At 46.1% G+C, this 17,809-nt stretch overlaps 1 protein-coding gene across 4 annotated transcripts in view; it reads left to right on the plus strand.

The window, feature by feature from the left end:
* The window catches only part of LOC126191190 (centrosomin-like), a 417,752-nt gene that overhangs the window by 305,455 nt on the left and 94,488 nt on the right, over positions 1–17,809 (plus strand). For all 4 annotated transcript variants that reach the window (XM_049931983.1, XM_049931982.1, XM_049931984.1 and 1 more), the window contains exons 5-6: positions 3,727–3,870; positions 16,230–16,493. In XM_049931983.1, coding sequence (XP_049787940.1) covers positions 3,727–3,870; positions 16,230–16,493 — 408 coding nt within the window. The remainder of the gene's footprint in view (positions 1–3,726; positions 3,871–16,229; positions 16,494–17,809) is intronic.

The raw sequence follows: 17,809 nt of genomic DNA on the forward strand, positions 1-17,809 counted from the left end.
GGCAGACAGGGTTAGTTGGTAATGAGGATCACCCTGTGGCCAAACATGCCTTGGTGCTCGGCCAGCACAGCTTGGCACAGTGTTAAACCGTCTGGGTTATCTGGATACTTCCCACTGACACCAACCTATCAGAACTCCGGAGATGGGAACTTGGCCTTCAGTATATTCTCTCTTCCTGTTACCCACCAGGCCTCAACCTCCACTAATTTTAAGGTGCCGCCCCTCGTACATCACCTGTCATTCAACAACATCTTTGCCTCTGTACTTCCACCTCGACTGACATCTCTGCCCTAACTCTTTGCCTCTAAATATGTCTGCTTGTGTCTGTATATGTGTGGATGGATATGTGTGTGTGTGCGCGAGTGTATACCTGTCCTTTTTCCCCCCTAAGGCAAGTCTTTCCGCTCCTGGGACTGGAATGACTCCTTACCCTCTCCCTTAAAAACCCACATCCTTTCGTCCTTCCCTCTTTCCTGATGAAGCAACCATGGGTTGCAAAAGCTTGAAATTTTGTGTGTGTGTGTGTGTGTGTGTGTGTGTGTGTGTGTGTGTGTGTGTGTCACATATATATGTGCAGCTCGATTGGGGAGGAGAAAGGAGATGGGAGGGAGGGTTGGGGAAGGGTGACTGACATCTGGAAGGGAAGCAGCAGGTGCACAGAATAGGAATGTGACTTGGTCACTGGCACAGGTGAGTTCAAGCAGCATGCAAGAGAAGCTCATGTTGGGGGAAGGAGTCAGATTGTTTTGGGCTGTGAAGCAGAAATTGAAATAAAGCTTTTGTATACTCCTTAAGTGATTCAAGTTGCATTACCTGCTATGTTCCTGCGAAGTGAGACTCTTTACCACCCTCATTTGCGTTACCTGCTACATTCCCGAGGAGTAAGAACACTTCCCATCCCTGAGTCTGTATAGAGGTCTGTGTCCATCTTGGACTTGCTTCGTGTCCAAAGAACACTATTCCAGCTTTGGTGATTTGCTTAACTTCTCTGGGGCTTCAAATGCACTCTGCAGAGACCACCTCCATTTAACTGATAGCTCTAAGAATGACCCCCTTGTTAGACAAAGATGTCTTCAGATATCACCATTTAGACCAGTGCTCAATTTTTACTGCAGAGCAGTTTGCTTTTTATCAGGGCACCTTGAACATCAGAAGACACCGACACTCTAAGTCTGTTATATGTTCAGATTCCTTCAGTGCTCTCCAGAATCTCTGTGGAATGTACACATACCACCCTTAAGTACGTAGGATACAGGGATGACTAAACTAGTTCGCTGTGTAATTCGTATGGGTTCCTGGAGGTGTTCATGCGTCTGGAAATGAGGCTGCACTCTAATATCTAGTCCTTTTAGCTATTCAGTCCCTTTGGACAAACTCAGTGTGATTATAGATCAGAAAATCCTATCTCTCTGGTGCAACCACTAGTCTCAGTGGGAAAATCCTCAGGAAGATTTAACCCCTACCTACAGCTTAGACAATTTTCTTGCACTCATTTTGTTGCAAGGAGATAATTATTAACTAGACTACATATTGGACGCTCATTCCCACCCTACTGTCAGTTTTTCAACATATTACACCTTAATGTGTGTCGAGCTATCAGAGGCTCTAACGGATACAGTACAGGCAGTAGAAGACATTGTAATCTTTATTCACTGTAGAAGCATTGTGAAGGAGATTTAATGTCAGACTATGGCCACTGTTTGTCCAAAGAGCTTGTTGTGAACAGGCTCTGAGAGAGGAAGATTGTTGTAATTATTCATTTTATCTTTCTACTTGGTTTGTTTGTCTTTTAGTGAGCATCCCAGGATATCTGTCATTATTCATCATAGTTTTACCCTTTCCCATTGGGCACTTATCATCTCAGCTATTGTGTGCTCTGAAGTTTCCTGGTTCCCTGTACTGAACCTCACGGGGAAAAGGGGGGGGGGGGATTGAGATATTGTGCTCAACAGTATTTTCCACACAGGGTGGTCAACTCTGCTCAAGGCCACAATTTGGTATTGTGTCTGTTCATTCCGGTAGACAGCTGGTTGATTATTGTGCTCATTTGCAAGGCTATACAGAAACTGCAGCAGAGCTTGTAGGAGACAAGAGTACTTTCACATGTGGCCCTGCCTATGATGGGATAGAGTGAGTCTGTGACCGGACGGGAGTAGGTGGAGCATAGTGGGTGTACCAGGCAGGTCTTGCACCTGGCTTTTTCACGGGGATATGATTCATGTGTCAATGGATTGAGAGTGGATCTGGAAGGAGGATGGAATAGGATATTGTATAAATTGGTTGGACAGCAAAAGTACACTTCGGAAGGGATGGGAAGGACTGTGGGGTAGATTGCTGCTCATTTCCAGCGAAATGATATAGCCAAAGCCCAGTAGTTTTTAGATTTGAATTTGAACATTTTATGTTTAATAATGTATGATTATAAAAAAATAAAACCTCATGTTTTGTAGGAGCTCATTTCATCACACAGATAAACAAAAATTACTCATGGCAATAGGTATGGAAATTATACAAATCTCAAACCAGTTTTTGGTTTATGCGGCTATAAAGCTGCAAATGGGTTTGTAATAAATAATAGTATAATAAAAACACCATTTGCTTTCAACCTTAAATATGACATTTTTCTACCAAGAAAAGAATCCATTAAAAACCATACATTTATACATAAAGCTTTGGTAGTTAATTTTATGAGAACACATTATTCTTGTGTAATTTAGTCCCAGACATTGTGACCCATTGATTTTGACAAGCTTTAGCGTATTAGTCAGGTGTAACTTGAAAGAAAGTAATTCACGTGAAAGGTCTTAGATCACTACCTCTGTTTCCAAAAAAATTGAATTCCACTGTCGTGACTAAAGATAATCTTTGCACAGGTGTGAATCATCATAAAGTGTGCGCACACACACGGGTTTAGTCAGCCCATTAGTTTCCAATAAACTGAGTGATAGATTTTGATTTATTACAGATGTACTTGAGAAGGAAAATCCCAGAAAAGGGAGATGGTGGCCAGTGGTATAAACCCAACTTTTGGATCACAGTTAGATTCCATATGCATGGCTTCATATTACACACATTGCAATATTTTTGTTCTTTTACAAGAGAGCAAAAACTGCCATGAAATCTATAAATGGTTAGCTTAAAGAAAATAAATATTAGAAATATGTAGAGTGGAAAAGACCTTTGTCTGAAGAATGTTGGGTGAATGCCATTTTCCTGCAGTCAAGTATCCTCTATACTGTGTGCGGTGGAAAACGAACTTAGTTTACATTCATAGTGACACTTGGCTTGGCAGTTAATTTGTGCATATACCAGATGTAAGATTAATTTGTGTGAAATTATTTTGGACTGATGGATGATTATGATATATATATATATATATATATATATATATATATATATTAACTGTAATATGAACCATTTGGTCACAATACCAGTTAGGGCATTCCTCCTCAACACTCTGAAATCTGTTATTATTTGATTTCTCAAACTATTAGGTTGCAGACTTTATATTATAATACAGAATTCCCTCTTATTTTAAATCGTTAAAGTGAGTTTTACCTGAGCAGATCCTGTCTCGACATTTAGCAGATCCTGTCTCGACATTTATGCCAAAGATTGACAAAATAAATGGGTCACAGGGTTCTGGCGTCTCCTTTGCAATTATTTGATTGTTGTGTGTACTAGTTTTGAGATATTAATTGTGTATGTGTACTGTTCTGGTGTTAGCAACTGCAGAAATTAATGGAGCAACATCAGGAACAGAAATTTGTTAAAATGGGTGACTCATTGGCATATGGACCACCAGCAAGTAAACAAGCTGCTGAAGAAATACAGGAGCAGAAGAAATGCATTGATAATCTGTTGGGTCAGGTGAGTGTATTCTAGTTTTCACCCAAATGCTTCGCAATATAATTTTGGATTCAACTTTTCACAAGAATGTTAGAATTGCACATCTATCATACTGTATACATCTTGTGTATGAGTCTGAGACATATTGATAGCTGCGAACATAAAAGAACATGCCCTCTAGAGCATTTAAGAATTACTCACCTTGCAGGATTTCATCTTTATTGGGATGAGCAGTATTGTGATAACGCCAGTTTTTATCATATCTTAAGTCAGTCCATTGCTCCCCTATATCTTGGAGTTGGTAAAGAACTTTTTCAGATGCTATTTAGGGCATATGCTTCACCCTACTGACCCATACCCATAATGTCGTACCAGTATAGTGTTGCTGGTTTCCACATGCTCAAAGGACGTGTTAAATTGTATACATACATACATACATACATACATGCCTGTTGAGTGGCTCATGAACAACTTGGTAGTGCTTGGGAGCATGCAGAATGCTAAAGTGAGACTTGCTGTGTCAGTTTTTCTTGGAGTGGCTCATGAGTTGCTCACAGGCACATTGCTCGCAAGTGTATATGCACCATTGGTTGTTCCCCTGTGCACTAAACTACTACTTTGTGAGAGGGAAAAGTGTAACTCCACTTGAGTGTTGTCCCAGTTTTTAATATTACTGTGGCCAATGTGAAGTCTCTTTAGTGAGGAGGCAAATAGTGAGACAATGTGCACGGGGGTGACTTTCATGAAAAATATTACACATGGGTTGGTTTCACATTTTGTGCTGTTTACTGTTCGCAAGGCATATTAAACCTGCATTACATACTGCTCTCTACTCCTATGGGCTGAGTCGGCTTGCCTCCTTCTCCAACTCCTTGCCTCCTTCTCCACCTCCTTGCCTCCTTCTCCACCTCCTTGCCTCCTTCTCCACCTCCTTGCCTCCTTCTCCACCTCCTTGCCTCCTTCTCCACCTCCTTGCCTCCTTCTCCACCTCCTTGCCTCCTTCTCCACCTCCTTGCCTCCTTCTCCACCTCCTTGCCTCCTTCTCCACCTCCTTGCCTCCTTCTCCACCTCCTTGCCTCCTTCTCCACCTCCTCGCCTCCTCCTCCTCCTCCTCCTCCTCCTCCTCCTCCTCCTCCTTGCCTCCTCCTCCTCCTCCTCGCCTCCTCCTCCTCCTCGCCTCTCCTCCTCCTCCTCCTCCTCCTCCTCCTCCTCGCCTCCTCTCCTCCTCCTCCTCCTCCTCCTCGCCTCCTCTCCTCCTCCCCTCCTCCTCGCCTCCTCCTCCTCCTCCTCCTCCTCCTCGCCTCCTCCTCCTCCTCGCCTCCTCCTCCTCGCCTCCTCCTCCTCCTCCTCCTCCTCGCCTCCTCCTCCTCCTCCTCGCCTCCTCCTCCTCCTCCTCGCCTCCTCCTCCTCCTCCTCGCCTCCTCCTCCTCCTCCTCGCCTCCTCCTCGCCTCTTCCTCGCCTTCTTGTCCACCCTGTGCGTGCCTGAAGGCCGACCCACACGTTCGTACGCATAGCCGGTGACGGGGTAACGCTTAATTCCCTGCCCTGGGTAGACAAGTAAGGCACGCATGTACCCCCTGGTAAAGGCCAGGCCCAGGGAGGTGTGATTGCCTGAGCTTCCCCCCTGCGGGTCCGGGGTAAGAATAGGCCCGAGGTATTCCTGCCTGTCGTACGAGGCGACTAAAAGGAGTTTCAACTGTTTCGGCCTTCCATGTGATGGTCCCCCTTGGGGTTTGACCTCCATTTTTCTAAATTTCTACAGAAGTACGAGCCTTTTGGGGAAGGACACCTTACGTGGTGTACCACTGGTCCTAATGAGCCTTTTGGGGAAGGACACCTTACGTGGTGTACCACTGGTCCTAAGTGCACTAAGACCTTGGCACTCAGCATTGCACCGGCGTTGTAACCATACCCACTATTCCTCAACTTGGGCCTAAACGCCTGATGGGTTGTCCAAGTTATGCCCATAGTGCATCTCCATCTGCACCAGCGATCATGATGGACTTTCCATGGCACCAGAAATCCAGCACAGTAGCCAGCCCGTTGTGGTGGGGTCGTCATGTACCCTCTAGGTTGTAGCCCCCTGACAACACAGGGATCGTACTGCCGATACCTGAGCTGCACCCTCCCCACGTCGGCCAAGGAGTAGATGCCCGTCTCCTTGGGGCATCAGGACTCCCGGCAATGGTCATCCTGCCAGGTGGCCCTTGCTGCGGCTGGGTGGCGCCCGTGGGGAGAGCCCCTGGTCGGAGTGGGTGGTATCGGGGCGGACGTTTCGCAGATGAAACGTCACCACGTATCGGGTCGCTCTGCGGCAGAGTCTTTCAAAAGAAAAAGTACCGTTTCTGGTTCTGGTTCTCCTGCCCCTTCCCTCTTGGCCACTCCATGGGAGGAGGGACAGGCCCGCCGGCTTGGAGCGAAGTACTTCCCCCGCTATTTGGTCTGTTCTCGAACCGATGGGGGGACATTCGCCACCTCCAAGCCCATGTTCTTTGTTCAGCACATTGAGGACATCTTCGGGGAAATCGAGGCTCTCAGCAAGATGCGTTCAGGGTCCGTACTTATCAAGACCACGTCCGCCACACAGTCGGCGGCACTCCAGGCGTGCGACCGCCTAGGGGACATCCCAGTCTCCATTGTCCCACATCTGGCACTCAATAGGACGCAGGGGGTTATTTTTCATCGTGACCTCCTGCTACAATCTGATGAGGAGCTCAGGGCCAACCTGGAGCGCCGAGGCGTGCATTTCGTCCGGCGAGTCCAGCGCGGCTCCAAAGACCGTCGCATCGACACTGGGGCCTTTATCCTCGCCTTCGAGGGGGACGTTCTCCCGGAGAAGGTAAAGGTAATGTGCTACCGGTGTGACGTGCGACCCTACGTTCCGCCTCCTATGCGCTGTTTTAGGTGTTTGCGCTTTGGGCACATGTCGTCACGGTGTGAGGCTGAGCCCCTCTGTGGCGATTGTGGCCGTCCTCTTCGTGAGGAACATACATGCACCCCACCACCTCGGTGCGTTAATTGTCCTGGCGTCCACTCGCCTAGATCCTCAGACTGCCCCGCATATCAGAAGGAGAAGAAGATACAAGAAATCAAAACTTTGGATCGGCTGTCTTATTCTGAGGCCAGGAAGAAGTACGACCGCCTCCATCCCGTGCCATTGACCACTTCATTTGCCTCAGTTGTGTCCACTCCTTCCGCAGTATCCTCACCCCTCTCCTGTCCCCCCTCCGCCTCCTCCGCCCATCAGGGGGCTCTGCCTCCGCCTCCCAAATCCCTCCCTTCCAAATCCTCCTCCCCCGTGGCCCCCACCCCCTCTGCCCCAGGGGCCATCCTTCCTCCTCCTTCTCCCCACACGCCACCTGAGAAGCGATCCTCTTCTCAGGCGTCCATCGGGGAAACGTTCCGGACCCCGGCTTCCGAGGTCCGGCGTTCCAAAACGGACCCCGCGCGTGAGGACCTTCTTCGGGTCCAGCCCACCATCCCTGTGCCTCCTCGGCCTTCCAAGAAGGCCTCCAAGAAGAAGTCTCTATCCCCCTCTCCACCCCGGCGCGTTTCGACTGACGCTCCATCCGTGAGTCGCCGCTCCCGGCCGTCCTCAGTTTCGCCGGGACGCTCTGCTGCCAGGCACTCAGCTGGCCTTTCGTCGGCAAATGATGCTGCCCCTCCTACACAACCAGGGACAGCGGCCGCAGCTGGCGACCAGTCGATGGAACCGGATCCGCCTCCCGTCGGTTGTAGCGTTGTTCCCTCGCAACCTGGCCCTCCGCGGCCGTCGAGGTGACCAGCTCTTCCCCCGTCTCGTTCCCCCAACTTTTTGACTAGCGATGGCATTGTTTCATTGGAACATAAGAGGTATTCGATCTCATCGGGAGGAATTACAACTGCTCCTCTGCCTGCACTGTCCGCTCGTCCTTGGACTCCAGGAAACCAAGTTGCGCCCGACTGACCGTATTGCCTTTACCCACTATACCTCGGAGCGGTATGACCTTACCCCTGTGGACGGTGTCCCAGCTCATGGTGGGGTCATGTTGCTCATTCGGGACGACGTCTATTACCATCCCATCCCATTGACCACCCCACTCCAAGCAATAGCTGTCCGCATCACTCTTTCTGCTTTTACTTTTTCAGTTTGTACCATCTACACTCCACCGTCGTCTGCCGTTAGTCGGGCTGACATGATGCACCTGATCGTTCAGCTTCCCCCGCCGTTTTTATTGTTTGGCGACTTCAATGCCCATCATCCCCTTTGGGGCTCTCCTGCATCCTGTCCAAGAGGCTCACTCTTGGCAGATGTCTTCAACCATCTCAATCTTGTCTGCCTCAATACCGGCACCCCGACTTTCCTCTCGGACTCCACTCATACCTACTCCCACTTGGACCTCTCGATATGTTCTACCACTCTTGCCCGTCGGTTCGAGTGGTATGTCCTTTCTGACACCTATTCGAGCGACCACTTCCCCTGTGTCGTTCGTCTCCTGCACCACACCCCATCCCCACGTCCTTCGAGCTGGAACATACTGAAAGCTGACTGCGGACTTTACTCATCCCTGGCGACCTTTCCGGACCACGATTTTCCCAGTTGTGACAGTCAGGTCGAATACCTCACGGCTGTTATCATCCATGCTGCCGAACGTTCCATTCCTCGTACTACTTCTTCACGTCGCGTTTCCGTCCCCTGGTGGAACGAGGCTTGTAGGGACGCTATCCGTGCTCGACGACGTGCTTTACGCACCTTTCGCCGCCATCCTACGTTGGCGAATTGTATTGAATACAAACGACTCCAAGCGCAATGCCGTAGAGTCATCAAAGACAGCAAAAAAGCTTGTTGGGCCTCTTTCACCGGCTCCTTTAACAGTTTTACTCCATCTTCCGTCGTTTGGGGTAGCCTGCGCCGGCTGTCGGGTATTAAGGCCCACTCCTCGGTACCTGGCCTGACCTCAGGTAATGCGGTCCTTGTTGATCCGGTGGCTGTCGCCAACGCCTTTGGCTGCTTTTTCGAGGAGGTTTCAAGCTCCGTCCATTACCATCCTGCCTTCCTTCCCAGGAAAGAGGCAGAAGAGGCTCGGCGACCTTCCTTCCACTCGCTGAATCTGGAAACCTATAGTGCCCCATTTACTATGCGGGAACTCGAACGTGCGCTTGCACTGTTCCGGTCCTCTGCTCCGGGGCCGGATGCCATTCACGTTCAGATGCTGGCACACCTTTCTCCGGCGGGCAAAAGCTTCCTTCTCCATACCTACAATCGCGTCTGGACCGAAGGTCAAGTCCCCATGCGTTGGCGTGACGCCGTTGTTGTTCCTATACCCAAACCCGGGAAGGATAGACACCTTCCTTCTAGTTACCGCCCCATTTCTCTTACAAGCTGTGTCTGTAAGGTGATGGAGCGCATGGTTAATGCTCGGTTAGTCTGGATTCTTGAATCTCGACGGCTACTTACTAATGTCCAATGCGGCTTTCGTCGCCGCCGCTCCGCTGTTGACCACCTCCTGACCTTGTCGACATTCATCATGAACAACTTTTTGCGAAGGCGCCAAACGGTAGCCGTGTTCTTCGACTTGGAGAAGGCTTATGACACCTGTTGGAGAGGAGGTATCCTCCGCACTATGCACAGGTGGGGCCTACGCGGTCGCCTGCCCCTTTTTATTGATTCCTTTTTAACGGATCGAAAGTTTAGGGTACGTGTGGGCTCCGTATTGTCCGACGTCTTCCTCCAGGAGAACGGAGTGCCTCAGGGCTCCGTCTTGAGCGTAGCCCTTTTTGCCATCGCGATCAATCCCATTATGGATTGCATTCCACCTAATGTCTCAGGCTCTCTCTTTGTCGATGACTTCGCGATCTACTGCAGTGCCCAGAGAACATGCCTCCTGGAGCGCTGCCTTCAGCGTTGTCTAGACAGCCTCTACTCATGGAGCGTGGCAAATGGCTTCCGGTTCTCTGAAGAAAAGACGGTTTGTATCAACTTTTGGCGATATAAAGCGTTCCTTCCGCCATCCTTACATCTTGGTCCCGTTGTTCTCCCATTCGTGGACACAACTAAGTTTCTAGGGCTCACGTTGGACAGGAAACTGTGTTGGTCTCCACATGTCTCTTATTTGGCGGCCCGTTGTACACGTTCCCTTAATGTCCTCAGAGTTCTTAGCGGTTCATCTTGGGGAGCGGATCGCACTGTCCTGCTTCGCTTGTATCGGTCCATAGTCCGATCGAAGCTGGATTATGGGAGCTTCGTCTACTCGTCCGCTCGGCCGTCCCTCTTACGCCGGCTCAACTCCATCCACCATCGGGGGTTACGTCTTGCGACCGGAGCCTTCTACACTAGTCCTGTCGAGAGTCTTCATGCTGAAGCTGCCGAGTTACCATTGACCTACCGGCGCGACGTACTGCTGTGTCGGTATGCCTGCCGGCTGTCGTCTATGCCCGACCACCCCTCTTACAAGTCCTCCTTCGCCGATTCTCTCGACCGTCAGTACGGGTTGTATGTGTCTGCCCTGCTGCCCCCCGGAGTCCGCTTCCGTCGCCTGCTTCGACAATTGGATTTTGCCCTCCCTACCACCTTCAGAGAGGGTGAGAGCCCGACACCACCTTGGCTCCAGGCTCCGGTTCATATTTATCTCGACCTCAGCTCACTCCCGAAGGATGGTACTCCGGCTGCAATGTATTGCTCACGGTTTGCCGAACTTCGTGCTCGACTTGCCGGTCACACCTTTATTTACACCGATGGCTCCAAAACTGACGATGGTGTCGGCTGTGCCTTTGTCGTCGGGGCCGCCACATTTAAATACAGGCTCCTCGACCAATGTTCCAGCTTTACGGCCGAGCTTTTTGCTCTCCATCAGGCCGTTCAGTATGCCCGCCGCCACCACCATTCATCATATGTACTCTGCTCTGACTCACTCAGTGCTCTTCAGAGCCTTGGAGCTCCCTATCCGGTCCATCCCTTGATACAACGGATACAGCAGTCCCTCCATTCTTTGGCTGATAACGGTGGTTCTGTCAGCTTTCTGTGGGTTCCCGGACATGTGGGAGTGCCTGGGAATGAGGCTGCGGATGCTGCAGCCAAGGCTGCAGTCCTCCTGCCTCGGCCAGCCTCCCATTGTGTCCCGTCATCCGACGTTCGTGGGGATGTCTGTAAGAGGCTTGTGTCGTTGTGGTGGGATGCTTGGTCATCCCTCCAAGGAAACAAGCTCCGGGCAGTAAAACCGCTACCAACTGCTTGGACAACATCCTCCCGACCATCTCGGCGCGAGGAGGTCCTTCTGACCAGGTTGCGGATTGGGCATTGCCGGTTTAGCCACCGCTGCCTGCTCTCCGGTGACCCAGCCCCGCAGTGCCCTTGTGGTCAGGCATTAACAGTGCGCCATGTTTTATTGTCGTGTCCCCGTTTTAGTCAATTTCGTGTTGTCCTGTCCCTGCCATCTACTTTACCGGATGTTTTAGCTGATGACGCTCGAGCAGCTGCTCGTATTCTGCGTTTTATAACTTTAACTGGCTTGTCCAAGGACATTTAATCTTTTTACTTATTTTGTCTGCATCTTTGTCGGGTCCTTCTGGTGTCCCCTCCATCCCCTTGAGTTTTCCCAGATTCCATGTGCTCAAACAACAGTGACTGGGCGCTAATGACCTCAGCAGTTGAGCGCCTTTAAACCCAACCCAAAAAAAAAAAAAAAAAAAAAAAAAATTGCCTGAGCTTGACACCTTCTGACCGTGCTTATTGGTTTCTCCGTCCGTTTCTTGGGAGGTGTGACCTGAAGTGTAAACAGTCACCTAAGGCGGGAGCACCCTCTGAGAGTGTCCCCATACGGAAGTAGCGTGCCATCGGAGAAGCTGACAATCGTGGGGGATTCATTCACAATGGATTTCTCTCCTCCTCCTCCTCCTCCTCCTCCTCCTCCTCCTCTTCTCTCAACTTCTGCCCAGAAACGGAAACTTGGCCAGCCACCAGTGACAAAAGTACTACTGCCTGTCCCAAAGTTCCTCGTAGTTTCTATATCTGAAGACGGAGCAGATTTTTCATCTGTCAACGCTTTCGTTATTCAGAAGGGTGTAGGTGCCGTAGGCGGACCTGTCAAGTCTTGTACCAGGTGGAGGCTCACCACACTTTCAATTCGTCGCATGGTGTGGTATATACTAGATCACTCGACGGATTGACTGACGAGAATATTCAGTCTTTACTCACTGAGCAGGGCGTGACGGCTGTCCATAGGGTTATGAAAAAGGTCGACAATTACCTTGTACTGACCCGGATACTTTTCTTGACCTTTGATAGTGTTCAGCTGCCGTTGCGCTTCAAAGTGGGCTATGAGGTTATTTCTGTTCGCCCCTATGTCCCGACACCTATGCACTGCTATCAGTGTCAGTGTTTTAACCACACCTGCCAGTCTTGTTCTAATGTGGCTAAATGAGTCACTTGTGCAAGGGATTCCCATGAGGGTGTCTGTCCACCTCCGTCTCCTCGTTACGTGAACTGTCAGGGTGACCATGCAGTGTCCTCCCGCGACTGTCCCATCTACAAGGATGCTCTATGGTCCTTTCTTTTTCCCGAGTTTACTGTAACTGGCATATTGTACCTGGACATATGTACACATTATCTAATATCTCAATTACAACAGGATATGGTCACAGAATTTATTTTCCTCCAAGTCGGTGTTCAACCACATTACCATTGTGAAGTTGTCACATTATCCTCATAGGGATGTGCCGAGTTGGATTGGACACAGTGGCTCATCATCATGGCCACCATTACCACCTGATTTAATCCCAATAGACTTCTGTGTATGGGGCTACATTAAAGACAGTGTTAGTTTCTCTGCTTCTGGGAAACATTGACAAGCTCCAATAATGGATAACACCAGCAGTTGCCACCATAGATAAAGAACTGCTTCATAGCATTTGGCAGGAAGTTGATCACAAATGGGGATAGTTGTCATGTTACAAGAGATAGCTTCATTGAACATTTGTAAATGAAACTTGAATATATACTGCAATCAGTTGTGCATTGAACATTTCTATAACTCATTTATCTTTTTTACAATTCAAGGTTACTTACAAATAACTAACTTATAAACACCCAGTATTACGGCATAGCATTCTGGAGCAACCTCTTTGTTGTGGGCTGGGGCATCCACGTTGATGAAAATTTCGCTGTCACTGAAAAGACTAATAAAGGTGTTCTGGTAGGATGGATATGTGGGTTTTAGGGTAGTGTGTGTACAAGCGCACGTGCACACACACAAATCACTGAAAGTAACACAGAATAGTAAATAGTAGAATATTTTACTGAACTTTGGCGATGCAGCTTATAGCAGTTGTGGAATGCAGGTTTAGCCTGTCTGTCCTGCATTGACTATAGTTTCATGCACACGAACTAAATAATGTTTTCTGAACTGAATTCAGAAGAAAGATAATCTTCTGTCATGATGTACTATTCGAAGAAAAGTTCTAAACTAACAGTACTCAGTTAGATCTCTAGGCAGAATGGCCTCTGTCCATGGATGATAATCTTATTCACTGTTCTGTTTTTACTGAAGACTAAGCACTGTCTTTCTATTGTACACTACTTCTATCTCACTCAACGACTTTGACTGGAAGACACAACGAACATTCTGCAGGCACTCCCTAGCAAGACTTGGGCTGACTTAAAACTTGCGACTTGCAATTTCTGTTCTTGCATGCTTATTTAACCATGTGTCCCTCTTCCTGGTGGCACTGCCTGTCTGGAGTGCAGAATTCGCATAGGCAGCATGATTGGTTTGTGCGCAGCAGTGTTCCTGCTGTTGGCACCTACGTTTTTCAGTATCGGCTTCCAGAACACTGCTGGATCAATCCATATGGAGTGGTCCAGTGATGGTTGCTTGACCATTTTTAACTATTTTAATTTTTTATATGTGATTGCCCTATATTTGAGAAGTTCAAAACAGTTTTTAAAATAATTTTGCCTTTGGACTTTCCTGAATGGCATCCATTTTCATTTGTAAGCATATGACTATGTTTCAGTTTAGAGACGTTAGCAAAAATATGAATATCTCTGAACTAGGTTAAGTTAAAACATTGCAATTGACATGATTGTTTCAGAAAATTGTCCTCTGCAACATTGTCTATTACACAAAATACTCTACATTCAAAAATAACCAGTCAAAATGACCTCCAAAGTTTGGTATCCAAATTTTCAAAAATCCTCTTTTTAGACACAAAAATAACAGACAAGGACTGATTTATGAGTGTCTCTTTTCTTCTATAGTTGGATATCATATATTGCTAGCCTCATATAGAGCAAGAACACTTACAAATGTTTCCTTAATTTTTTTATGAATTTTTGAAATTTGAAAATTTTCATTTTTTGTAAAGTTTGGGGTTAGTTATCTCAGGTGAGACTGAATATAAAAATATGATTTTTGCACAGTTTGTAAACCTATATGATAGCAGTGTGCTGTAAAAATTTCAATATAGATATCTGACTATGAACAAGGATATGAATTTTTGAAAATGAGGAGATAATTCACATTACTCTACAACTGATCTTATGGCTGTTACCTATTTAAATGGTTTCATTGAAATAAAATTTTTGCAGTACATTGCTATCATAGAGGTGTACAAACTGTGCAAAAATCATATTTTTATATTCAGACCCTCCTGAGATAACTAATCCCAAACTTTACAAAAAATGGAAATTTTCGAATTTCAAAAATCCTTAAAAAGTCAAGGAAACATTTGTAAGTATTCTTGCTGTAAATGGGGCTAATAGTATATGATATCTAACAACAGGAAAAAAAGATACTGTCATAAATCACTCCTTGTTTATTTTTGGGCCTAAAAAGGGAATTTTTGAAAATTTGGATACCAAACTTTGGAGGTCATTTTGATTGGTTATTTTTGAATGTAGAGTATTTTGTGTAATAGACAGTGTTGTAGAGGGCACTTTTCTGAAAACATTCATGTCAATTGCAATGTTGTAACTTAACCCTGTTCAGAGATATTCATATTTTTGCTGACATCTCTAAACTGAAACATCGTCGTGCACTTACAAGTGAAAATGGATGCCATTCAGTAAAGGTGAAAGGTAAATGTTTTTAAAAAACTGTTTTGAACTTCTCAAATATAGGGCAGTAACATATAAAAAATTAAAATATTTAAAAATGGTCAAGCAACCAACTTAATTTTTATTGGATTGACCCTGCTCAGTATTTACAGCAGAGCTATTCGCTCTGTATCAGGCCACGCGGTACATCCAGCAACACAGGCTTTCCAATTGTGTCATTTGCTCTGACTATTTCAGTGTCCATCAAACCGTCTGCTGCACACCTTCCATACCCTAGTGCAACACGTCCAGGAAAGCTGTCACTTGCTCACCCTTGAAAGAGCCACTGTGATGTTTATGTGGGTTTCTGGTTATGTTGGTCTGACAGGAAGCGCAGCTGCTGATGTGGCTGCAGTCCTCGTACATCAGCCCACTAGTTCTTAGACTCCCTCCAATGTCTCTTTGTTGCCATCTGTCAGCAGGTGGTGTCACTTTGGCATCAGTACTGGTCCTGCATTCATGGGAACAAGCTCTGGGTTATTAAGGCTCTTCTGGCAGCTTGGACGACTCCTCTTGGCCATCCGATCAGGAGGAGATCATTTTAGCTAGGTTGCAGATTGGGCACAGTCTTTTTAGTCATTGCCATTTGTTAAGTGGTGCTCCATCACCACTTTGTACTCATTGCACTCAACCTCTGACAGTCCACCATTTCCTGAAGGAATGCCCTTTTTTTAACTCCTTAAGATTCATTTGTGTTTGCCATCTAGGTTATCGGCCGTTTTAACAAACGACGCACAGGCTATCAACTGTTTATTTTTTATCCATCATAGCAATATGCTGTGAAGGCCATTTAATTTTTAGTTCATGACCTCCGTTTCTCTATGGCATATTTTAAAGACCTTTGTCTGTGTCCGTGTTTTTAGCGGTCTTATCTTTTGTTGACTGGGATTAACATGTAGTCATTTTGAACTCCTCTCTTTGTCTTTGTGTTCTGCCGTTCTGATGTGGGAGTGTATGAGTAACTATGGATTGCTGCATAAATGATGTGTGTTAACGTGCACAAAAAGGGACAAAGAGGGGAAGGGAGTAGAAACGTACATCTTTGGTGCATAAAGCTTTCTTCTTTATTTGCAGTAAGAGCTCTCAAAACAGATTTGTGCCAAGATTTCTATATTTTGTGTAGTAAAATTTAAAAGAGTGGCACCTGTTGTGACTCGTCTGGTTACCTTGACTGCTGGAAATAAATTTTGGTTTTACATTATTTGTTACATGTTTTCGTTGATTGTATAAAGCTGTTCATTATAGCACAGTCAGAAATTTTGTTCCTGTATTATGTTTGAAATAAAACTGTTTTTTTTTTCTTCCCAGAAACATCAACTTGAATGCAGCCTGGAGGATGAAAGAGAACGTGCTAATCATTTGGAAGTGGCACTTCAAGAAGCACATAGGGAAACTAATCATACAAGTAAACTGTATGACAATCTGAAACTGGAAATCGAGGAACGTGACTGTAAACTTAAAGAGTTAATAGAAGAGCTAGAGCATAAGGATAGGGGTATAGCTGAGCTCAAACAGAAAGTTCGGTCACTTGAAGAGATGCTAGGTTCCAGGAATGAGGATATGAAAGTACATGTAAGTAAATTACATATGTAATTGCTCTTATAATTTAAATTGGATTTAAAAACATGTACAGATCAGTTTGCATATTTGCAAAAGTGCCTTTATTTTTGCTGCGCGTGTCATAGAGGGTCAGGTGTACACCTATGTTTATATCTTTTTCTGCTTACTGATATGCTCCAGCTCTCTACATTCATACTCTGCAAACCACTGTGAACTTAATGGTGGAAGATATTCCCTGTTGTACCACATACTGCGGTTTTTTCCTATTCCTCTAGAATGTGGAAAGAATGTTGCTTAAACACCTCTCTGCACACTGTAAGTAATCTAACAGTGTCATGTCTTAGCTGTCCCGAGTGAGTGATGCATAGAATGTTGCAGTATATTCCTAAATTCATTACTTAATACTATATTTTGGAAGTTTCTAAGTTGGCTTTTTTGGGATGATCAGCATCTGTCTTAAACAGTCTGTCATTTCAGGTTTTCAATATTTCTGTGACAGTCTCTAAAGACCGAACATACCTGTGAACATTTGTGCTGTTTTATTTTGTATATGTACTGTACCCCTGACATTTTGGCGTGGCCACACACTGTTGAGCATTGTACGGAGATGATCTCAATGTATTTTGTAAGTTGACTACTAGTGAACCAAAGTGCTCCGCCTGCTATACCTACAATGTAACCTATAGGTCATTCCATTCCATAGCTGCAAAATTGTCCACCCAGGTAATTTTAAGCTAATGGATTTGAATTTTAACTTGTTCATAATGTAGTCATAAAATACTACTTTTCTATGTTTTGTGAGGTTTACAGTTTTAAATTTCTGAACATTTAAAGCAAGTTGCCAATGTTTGTACCTCTTCGAAATATTGCCAAGATCCAAATATTTGCACTTTCTCATATACTGCTCCATTATAATTAACTTCATGATTTGCAAAAAGTCTAAGGTTACCATTGTTGCCTCTCGTATCATTAATATACAACATGAACAGTAAGGTTCTCAACACACTTACCTGTGTTCCTGAGGTTACTACTTCTTCTGTTGATGACTTTCATCCAAGATGATATTTTGCATCTTCCATAGTAACAAGGAGAGCTCCCCAGTGCTGTAACCAACTTTTTCAAATAGTCTATTTTGTGATATAGGTTAAGGTCCAAGGTAGCGTACCTTGCAGCTATTCATCCTGGTGGGGCCTCGTTTGCGAGTAATCGCTGAAAACAAATTTTGGAATTTCATGCTATGCTCTACAGCTTTGAAAAAGGGAACATTCAGCAGACTGGTTGCAAAGCATGATGGTTAATGTACAGCTCTAGCATGCAACAGATTGTGG

This window comes from Schistocerca cancellata, chromosome 6, assembly GCF_023864275.1.
Source record: "Schistocerca cancellata isolate TAMUIC-IGC-003103 chromosome 6, iqSchCanc2.1, whole genome shotgun sequence".
NCBI classification, from domain to species: domain Eukaryota; kingdom Metazoa; phylum Arthropoda; class Insecta; order Orthoptera; family Acrididae; genus Schistocerca; species Schistocerca cancellata.